Genomic DNA, 10,140 nt, shown 5'->3' on the forward strand with positions numbered 1-10,140 from the left:
GGGAGACCGCAAAAGGATTTGAAGCTTAGGGTGAGGATTTTGAATTTAATATGTTGGGAATAGGGAGCTAATGTACATCAATGAGGATGGGGCAATGGACAAATGGGACTTAGTGCAGGACAGGAATTGGGCAGCTAGGTTTTGAGTAAGTTGGAGTTTATGGAAAGTGGAAGATAAACATCCACTCCCTCCACCACTGGCACACTGTGGCTGCAGTGTGTACTATCTACAAGATGCACTGCAGTGATTTACTGAAGGTTGTGCAAAGGAATTAGAAAACATTCTGCAATTACCCAGAGTTTTATGCATCACCAGTTACAGTGTGCATCATAGACAAGTATAAATGTTATGAGACTTGTTTCTATGTCATTTATATACATATATGCTTAAATATCTCAAACCCAACTAGTTTGTATTATCCTACTACAATTCCTGTTTTAATATCCTATACTAACCTTCTGAATGCCAACTGACGAGCGTACATTTAGTTTCCTCTTTCGCTGGAATGTGTCCAAGTCCCAGAGTTGGGCTGTATCAGTTGATGTAGTGATAGCATATCTTCCAGATCCATGAACAGAAATGGATGAAACTGCAGACTCGTGTCCCCTCATCCAGCTCACAAGCTCTTTGGTGTCTGTCATTTAAGCAAAAATGTTCAGGATATAAAGTGCGTTTTGTACAAAACTCAAAATCCTACATCATTACACATCTACCACAAAATTAACGGAGTTAATATTTAGAAATGTTTTAAAGAAGAGTCTTCCCTAGTCATTTCATGTCAACTTGCTATTGTCAAGATTGATACCAATACTAGTAGTTACTGAAAACTAGATTCTAGAATGGTTCCAGTGAATTGGAAGGCAGCAAATGTAACACTGCTATTCAAGAAAGGTGGGAGACAGAAAACAGGGAACTACAGGCCAGTTAGCCTGACATCAGTTGTCGGGAAAATGCTGGAATTCGTTATTAAGGAAGTGGTAACGGGGCATTTAGAACATCATAATATGATTATGCAGAGTCAACAGGGTTTTATGAAAGGGAAATCGTGTTTGACAAATTTATTAAGAGTTTTTTGAGAATGTAACTAGCAGGGTAGATAAAGGAGAACCAGTGGATGTAGTATATTTGGATTTTCAAATGGCATTCGATAAGGTTTTTTTTATTCGTTCATGGGATGTGGGCGTCGCTGGCAAGGCCAGCATTTATTGCCCATCCCTAATTGCCCTTGAGAAAACAAGTGCCACACAAAAGGTTGTTACACAAGATAAGAGCTCATGGGGTTGGGTTAATATATTAGCATGGATAGAGGATTGGTTAACGGACAGAAAACAGAGTAGGAATAAACGGGTCATTTTCAGGTTGGCAGGTTGTAACTAGTGGGGTGCCGCAAGGATCAGTGCTTGGGTCTCAGCTATTTACAATCTATATTAATGACTTAAATGAAGGGGCCGAGTGTAATGTATCCAAGTTTGCTGACGATTGTGCTACAATCTACTTTATTACTTATACGGAATTCTATTTCTTCATATTTTCTGTTACTGACAGTCCATTGTACTATTCTACTGAGAAATAGAAAATCTTTATTGAAACTGTATTTCCTCCCCCCATATCATCTTGTATCACAAAAGGTCTTGGCTTGCTGGGGTACTGATTCAAGACTGCCAATTGTCTTCTGCCACCTCACCCAACTGGCCATTATTTATGTGCAAGCCTTAACAGTGAATGCTGAAGGCTATACAAGCAAAGGAAGAATCACAGCTGAGCCCATCACCAGACATCCACACACATGCACTTCCAGCAGGCGTCCCTCAATAATGATGTGAAGTAGGATCCCAATTCTTCCCCCCCACCCCACCTTAGTTAGTGATCCAATTAACTCAGCATAAACCAGGAATCCAGAAGATCTGTCTGTATGCCTCAGCTACTCATTAGATAAACTTGCTGAGACATTGAAAAAGCAAAAAATAGCTTTTAAAAATTGGAATTGTTCCATATGTTTATTTACAGTAAAAGCCTGTTTTACCAATTGCTCTTATGTGGCTATTTTATGCAGCTCGATCTGAAGATTTGCAGTTTCAGCCCTTTTAATTTATTATTGAACAAAGCCTCTCTCTATGTAAAGCAATTACTTGACCCTACATCAATTGTTAAAAACTTAATAGTACCTGTATCAAAACATTTCACAGAGTAATCTGCCAGAGCGACCAAATATTCTGTCTTCCTTCGGAGGTTGAAAGCCAATGCTGTACATGCCAGCCCAGTTCTCTGCACAAGTTTAAAGCTGCAGAAACAAAAATGAACAAGAAATAGCATTGTGGATCATCTCTCAATAAAGGTTATTGAACATAAATATATTGTTATTGGGAAGTTGGGGGGGCAGAATTGATTAGAAAAAAAAATTAAGTGACAGAGCCAGTCCCCCTCTGTACAGTATATATTATCACATTCCTATTTGGGGTCTGGCACCATATGCCTGCAATTCAGGCAGTCTGTGTAGAGTCAATACACTGGAACATATTACAGCCAGATATATCTCCTTTGACTCCACTCACTTCCTCCAAATAAAAGGTGTCGCTATGGGAACCCGTATGGGTCCTGGCTATGCCAGCCTTTTTGTGGAATACGTGGAATACGTGGAACATTCCTTGTTCCAGTCCTACTCAGGTTCCATCCCTCACCTCTTTTTCCGGTACATTGATGACTGTATCGGTGCCGCCTCTTGCTCTCGCCCCGAACTGGAAAATTTCATCAACTTTGCTTCCAATTTCCACCCTTCCCTTGTCTTCATATGGTCCACCTCTGACTCTTCCCTTCCTCGACTTCTCCATCTCCATTTCTGGGGATCGGCTGTCAACCAATATCTATTATAGGCCCACCGACTCACAAAGCTACCTTGATTACACTTCCTCCCACCCCGCTTCCTGTAAGGACTCTATTCCCTTCTCCCAGTTTCTCCGTCTCATCTGTTCTGACAATGCCACCTTCCACACCAGTGCTTCCGATATGTCTTACTTTTTCCTCAATCGAGGATTCCCCTCCACTGTAATTGACAGGACCCTCGACCGTGTCCATCCTATTTCCCACACTTCTGCCCTCACCCCTTCCGCTCCCTCCCAGAACCACGATAGGGTCCCCCTTGTCCTCACCTTCCACCCTACCAGCCTCCACATTCAATGTATCATCCTCTGCCATTTCCGCCACCCCCACAGCGATCCCACCACCAAACGCATCTTCCCCTCCCCTCCCCTTTCAGTATTCCGCAGGGACCACTCCCTCCGCGACACCCTGGTCCTCTCTTCCATCACCCCCAACACCCGTTCTCCTCCCTAAAGCACCTTTCTGTGCAAGAGCAGGAGATGCAACACCTGCCCCTTCACCTCCTCCCTTCTCACCGTTCAGGGCCCCAAACACTCCTTCCAGGTGAAACAGCAGTTTACTTGTACTTCTTTCAATTTAGTACACTGTAAGCACTGCTCAGAATGCGATCTCCTCTACAATGGGGAGACAAAACGCAGATTGGGTGATCGCTTTGCTGAACACCTCAACTCAGCCCTCAAGCGTGACCTTGACCTGCCGGTCGCTTGCCATTTTAATTCCCGTCTCATTCTGACCTCTCTGTCCTTGGCCCCTTACACTGTTTCAATGAAGCTTAACGTAAGCTCGAGGTACAGCACCTCATCTTTTGTTTAGGCACTTTACAACCATCTGGACTCACTGATTTCAATAACTTCAGACCATAACCACTGCTCCCATTTTTAAAAAAAGTTTTTAAAATTTTATTTATTTTTGGACAGCAGCTGCTGGTTATTGCTCTGCTGTTGCCATTTACGGCTACTCCAGACCGATCTTTTGTTTCTTAACTTGTCCCATCATCCCTTTTGTCATTTAATCACGCTTGCCCTCTATCCTATCACAGACTTTCCCTTTTGTTCCTTCTTCCCCTCCCTGGCTCTGTACTTGTTTAAAAACTTTAACTCTTTTAACATCTTCCAGTTCTGACGAAAGGTCTTCGACCTGAAACGTTAACTGTGTTTCTTTCTCCACTGATGCTGCCTGACTTGCTGAGCTTTTCCAGCATTTTCTGTTTTTATATCTCCATTCTGCCCACCCACCTCCCAGAACCTCTCTTTGCCAGTTATTTAATTGCATAGCAAAACTCTACACGATAGTAACTACCCATAGAGCTACCCTTCTTAAATGACTTCAAAATAGAGACAAAATTACATCTGCATGCTCTGGTCCAATTATGCCAGGCCTTCTAACTGCATCACTGGAAGACTACACTTGCTCTTAGCTGTCCCTGTGCAAAGCCACAGGAGATCGACTAGTTTGTATTAATAGTTACTTAGCACTTTACAAAACTTGTGTAAGATTCACCCAACTTTGCTTTCTCTTTCCTCCTTAGAATATCTTATTCCCAGCTTTTTAACATTATGTCTAGATTTTATTTCTTTGCTCCTGCTCCCTGGTGAGGACTGCTCCAATGACTCAGCGGGTAACAGCTCCTTCTGGTGTAGTACCATGCAAATTAGAAGATCCCAGGTTTGATCCTTAGTATGTAGCTGAGTATTGCAGGTACTACAGTTGGCTTCAATATCCCTGGCTTAAGGGAAAGGGAGGAGTAGAGGAAAGAAGAAAAAAATAGGCTGTCTAGGAGAGAATTTTAAAAAATCTTAGGCTGAGTTAATGCTTCACATCACACTGACAGCCAATCTATTGCTGCATTCAATCTTTTTTGAAGCATACCCATTTTTATATAGATGGAGTATCACCCTTAATGTCCATGGATCTAAAACACATCTAAAAGTTACTTGGATTACAATATTACTATCAGTAAACGCTGCCCAATGTTGGTACTCCATTTTCTAAGTAAAAAGTATTCGATGTAACTTACCTATTCCTGCTCAAGTCAAAGACGTAGATATTGCCCTGGTGGTCACCAGCAAGGAAAGCTTCCCCTGCAGTCTCAAATGCAACGTGAAGGAATCGAATGATCTTCGAGTGATAGCCCACCACACCATGAACAACATTTACTATGACACTGTTCGAAAACAAAAAATTACATGGATTTAGAAAAATCGATAAAACTATCAAAGCCACAATATTCTATGAGATTTTTACAGTTGTGAGCACCAGAGTGAGTTCAGCTGACTATAGCAACCAACTGGGACAAACATATACATTTATTATGTGTTTATTTTATTAACAAAATTTCAGCATAGCAACTCTGTTTCCACCATTAATTTCCCACCTACCCCTCCATCTGAACCAGACTGAATACCGATATTTGACCTGGCGCCAATGCAACTCTCAGCAACTGTTCGGAATTAGGAGCATCTTCACACAGAATTTTCTCCAAAATTTAACTCTTTTTGGTCATTATCTCATCGCTGTTTGTGGGACCTTGCTGTGCGCAAATTGACTGCCGTGTTTCCATATAGTACAACAGTTACTATACTTCAAAAGTACTTCATTGGCTGTAAAGTGCTTTGGGACGTCCTGAGATTGTGAAAGACGCTATAGAAATGCAAGTTCTTTCTTTTAGTACATTTTGGGAAATAGAACAGCGAAAGGATGTGTTCCCTCAACAGAAAGATGTTTAACAGAAATCTCAAGGTGCAGATACGCAGACCTTTAAATGTGAGATGGAAGTGGAAAAGGTTATTTAAAAAAAAGGAAATGAGATTCTGGGTTTTACATAAAGCAAGGAATTGATTTTGAATTTGTACAAAACATAGGTTGAGCCACAATTGGAGGATTGCGTAGTCTGGACGTCCCACTGTTTTAAGTATATTAGTCATAGATATGGTAGAGCCATGTTTCACTAGAATGATGCCAGGAATGTGAAAATTGGCACCCTTTTCAGTGGAACAGTTAAGGTTAATGGGGAGGGGGAGGATTCAGTTGAAACTTTCGAAGTTACTAAAAGGTTTTAAAAGGACAAAAGATTTTACCCACTGGTTGTTGAACCAGTAACAACAGGATTATCATTAGAGAAATAAGGGGGAAGATAGAAGAATTTTTTCAGAGGGGTATTAAAACATTTAATAAAACATTTAAAAGACAAGCAGACATCAAGGCAAAGACTAGAATATAATTTGAGGGAGATATGGATAAATATTTGAAAAATGTGAATATAAATGGATACAGAGAAAGGGCATGCACTCTAACTGAAGAGCTAGCACCAGCAGAAGCTATGAGCTGAATAGCATCTTCCTATGCTATAATCACTATGTGGAGATGCCGGTGATGGACTGGGGTTGACAATTGTAAACAATTTTACAACACCAAGTTATAGTCCAGCAATTTTATTTTAAATTCACAAGCTTTCGGAGGCTATCTCCTTCCTCAGGTGAACGATGTGGAAATCTCCATCATTTCCACATCGTTCACCTGAGGAAGGAGGTAGCCTCCGAAAGCTTGTGAATTTAAAATAAAATTGCTGGACTATAACTTGGTGTTGTAAAATTGTTTACTATAATCACTATATTCCATGAGAATTCAATAAAGACTGCGTGCAAAAATGAAAATATACTTATTCCAGACTAATCAAATCTTCAATAATGAACTGTGTGGTTAATTTCACAAATGTATTAATTTTGCATTAATTTACCTGCTCAGAGATTGCTGGTCTGCACCCCCAATCCATTCAAATAGATAAACAATGGTATACAGCATACCGCTATTGGGAAGTGCTAAAGTTAGCTATAGCAAGTCACTGCTGCAACACTAGAATAAGCATTTTCAAAATATTATAAGCCCAAAGCATCCATGCGTTTTGTTGGCAAAGGGACATCTAACTAAATATTTTAAATATCAAGAGCTGCAAAGATTTAAAAGTGAATAATTTCAACCCCTGATATTTTGGATCCCATCCTTGTTTTCAAATCCCTCCATACCTCTAACCTCCTCCAGCCCTACAACCCTCCGAGATCTCTGCGCACCTCCAATTTTGGCCTCTTGTACATCCCCAATTTTAATAGCTCCACCTTCAGCTACCTAGGCCCTAAAATCTGGAATTCCCTCCCTAAACCTCTCTCTCCTCCTTTAAGACGTTTTTTAAAACCTACCTCTATGACCAAGCTTTTGGACACCTGTCCAATATCTCCTTATGTGGCTTGGTGTCAAATTTTGTTTGTTAATGGTCCTGTGAAGCTCTTTGGGACATTTTACTACATTAAAAGTGCTATATTGATACAAGCTGTTGTTGTTGGATCTAACATTTTCTTGAGACAGTAGATACAAAAATAAGTTTACTTTTTTAAGCAATTCTAGCAACAAAACAAGTTAATTTCATTGTTTGAGGTTATCAACTACAGAACAAAAAGCTGTATATCAAAACATAAATAACTTCAAGGAATTTGCATATTTTCTGTAGAGTTGAAAGAATAACTTAAGAATAAAACTAACTTGCCCCGATCTGTTATAAACACTTACCATCTGCAAAGAAAGTGTTTGGAAAACTTTTGTTTTGTTTAGTGAAACACAAGACCCATGCACCACTTTCATTACACAAATATCAATAAAGGATGGGACTAATGCATTAATTCATATGATTTACATCATAGCTTCTATTTAGCAAGTTAAAAAACAATTAGCAAACACCCTTTAACAAAGTTTGTATTTTTAAAAAAATATACCGTCTACTAAATCTACAATTATATAATAATGATAGAATAAAAATAGCTGGAGCACCCCATAGGCTCAGTAAATGAATGCATTACATGGTAGGATGCTGAGCCATTAAAAGCAGGAAAGCCTCTGGTTTGATCCCTAGCCTATGCTAAATTAGCTGATCTCAGCTAGGGTCACTGTGAGAAGTACAACTGGGCCATAGGAAGGAGGGAAAGAGGGTTAAAAAGTCTGCCAAGGTCTGATCACTTCCTAATCTCCATTCACTGATACTAGCTGTACAGTTTATATATGTGGACCCGAAGTGACAGATCACTGAGCCTCAGCTAGGGTTGCCAACTCTGGTTGGATGTATTCGTGAAGGTTTCATTACATAACTTATCATCTCGAACCACCCTGCCCAGTCAAAGAGCCTTCTCCCCATCTCCAATATTTTTTAACCAGTAAACAAAAAAGTATTAAAATAAAATGACATTTATTTTTTAATGCCCCGATGATTTTTCTCCTGGGGTTGCTCGCGGCAGTGACCAGGAGATTAATCATTACGTTCTGGAGACTCCCCGGGGCCATCCTGGTCTCAGCAGCGATGCCCCCCACAGTCGAACAGGCGGCAGACTTCAGGGGGCTTCATCGCGTGTTATGATGCACAATTTTACCCGTCGGCTGGTGAAGGGGTGGGCTTTCGATGCCAGATCTTGCCCTGTTCCTTGGGGCCGATGTCGGTGGACTGCATGATGGCCGGATTCCGCCCCTCTCGCTGGGCCGTTGGTTTGAACGCTCCCCCAACTGACGGACAGACCGCCGCCGCCACACGGCGGGAAATCCAAACTCTTCACTATCCGCTTTTATTCAACAAACATCGCCGGTTAAAGATGTCGAAACCAAGGGGGGGGGGGGGAATTAAAAAATCACGCGCCACAAGTTAGCAAAAGTAGAGAGAGAAAAAAAACCACAAGAGAAACAAACTTGATCCACTGGGAGAAACCGCCGCTTGCCCATCACTGCGCATGTGCGGTGGCCGCAGCGCCTGCTGGGAATTGTAGTTTTTCTGGGGAGAGCTTCCTGTGCTTGAAAGTGAAGTTGCTGAGGGAAGTTTTCTTTCCCCAATCAAATAATAATATTATTTCTCCTTATCGACTTTGCCGTTTCCTTCTAGCATTTCTTTTATTTGATGACATTGGGCCAACCCAGTGTCCCCTGTATGAACGCTAAAGGAAAAGGCAGTGCATTGAATTTTGTTGCGGGAAACAGTTTCTTTGCAGGTTTTTTTCCCAATAAAAGAAAGCCAACCAAATAATAATTTTATTCTCCTTATGGACGATGCAGTTGCTCAGGGAAGTTTTTTTGTATTCGTTCACGGGATGTGGGCGTCACTGGCAAGGCCAGCATTTATTGCTCATCCCTAATTGACCCTTGAGAAGGTGGTGGTGAGCCGCCTTCTTGAACCGCTGCAGTCCGTGTGGTGAAGGTTCTCCCACGGTGCTGTTAGGAAGGGAGTTCCAGGATTTTGACCCAGCAATGATGAAGGAACGGCGATATATTTCCAAGTCGGGATGGTGTGTGACTTGGAGGGGAACGTGCAGGTGGTGTTGTTCCCATGTGCCAGCTGCTCTTGTCCTTCTAGGTGGTAGAGGTCGCGGGTTTGGGAGGTGCAGTTGAAGAAGCCTTGGCGAGGTGAATCTGGTGTAAGGGTTGCCAACCCTCCAGGATTGTCCTGGACTCTCCAGGAATTAAAGATTAATCTCCTGGTCACTGCAAACCCAGGAGAAAAATCATAATGGGGGCATTCATAAAAATAAAGTGTGTTTTTGTTCATTTTCTTTGAACACTTTCCTTTGTTAGTTACAAAAATATTGGAGATGGCATAAAAGGCTGTTTGACAGGGTGGTATAGTTGGAGGCAGCAGGTCATGTGATGAAATTTCCAGGAATGTCTCTAACAAGAGTTGGCAACTCTAATCTGGAGTTGATACTTTTCATTTGAACTCCACGGTCGAGAGGTATGTGCTCTACAGTTAGAGCTATTCAGCTCTCTTGTCTTTTTGTTTCTGTTACACACAAACTTTCTTTATTTTCTCCTTTCATCGGGAACATTCTTTAGAAATGAAAGGTCATCAACCTGAAACATTAAGGACTCTTGTCCATCGGTAGAATACACTCATAGTTGTCAACACAGGGGAAACTATTAGGAGTGAGATTTAGGATCAAAAAGAATGAGATTGGTCACAAACATATTTAAAGATATGGAATTAAAACTGAAAATGCTGGAAATACTCAACAGGTCAGGCAGCATCTGTGGTGAGAGGAAAGCGGAGTTAACGTTTCAGGCCGATGACTTTTCGTCAGAACTGGAAGAAGTTATGGGATTTCACAGTTTATAAGCAAGTGCAGAACCAGGGAAAGAAGGGAGCTATTTGAAGATTATGGAGCTGTGCTTAATAAACAGTTTATAAGCAAGTGCAGAACCAGGGAAAGAAGGGAGCTATTTGAAGATTATGGTGTGGTGATG

General features: G+C 41.3%; 1 protein-coding gene across 1 annotated transcript in view; it reads right to left on the minus strand.

Annotated features, from left to right (window-relative positions):
* Positions 1-8,623, minus strand: part of tbc1d31 (TBC1 domain family, member 31) — a 58,377-nt gene extending 49,754 nt beyond the window's left edge. The window contains exons 1-4 of the mRNA XM_067981609.1: positions 8,289-8,623; positions 4,895-5,041; positions 2,166-2,281; positions 456-634 (exon numbers count right to left, since the gene is read on the minus strand). Coding sequence (XP_067837710.1) covers positions 456-634; positions 2,166-2,281; positions 4,895-5,041; positions 8,289-8,365 — 519 coding nt within the window. The 5' untranslated portion in view covers positions 8,366-8,623. The remainder of the gene's footprint in view (positions 1-455; positions 635-2,165; positions 2,282-4,894; positions 5,042-8,288) is intronic.
* Between the last annotated feature and the right edge of the window lie 1,517 nt (positions 8,624-10,140).

This window comes from Heptranchias perlo, chromosome 3, assembly GCF_035084215.1.
Source record: "Heptranchias perlo isolate sHepPer1 chromosome 3, sHepPer1.hap1, whole genome shotgun sequence".
NCBI lineage: Eukaryota > Metazoa > Chordata > Chondrichthyes > Hexanchiformes > Hexanchidae > Heptranchias > Heptranchias perlo.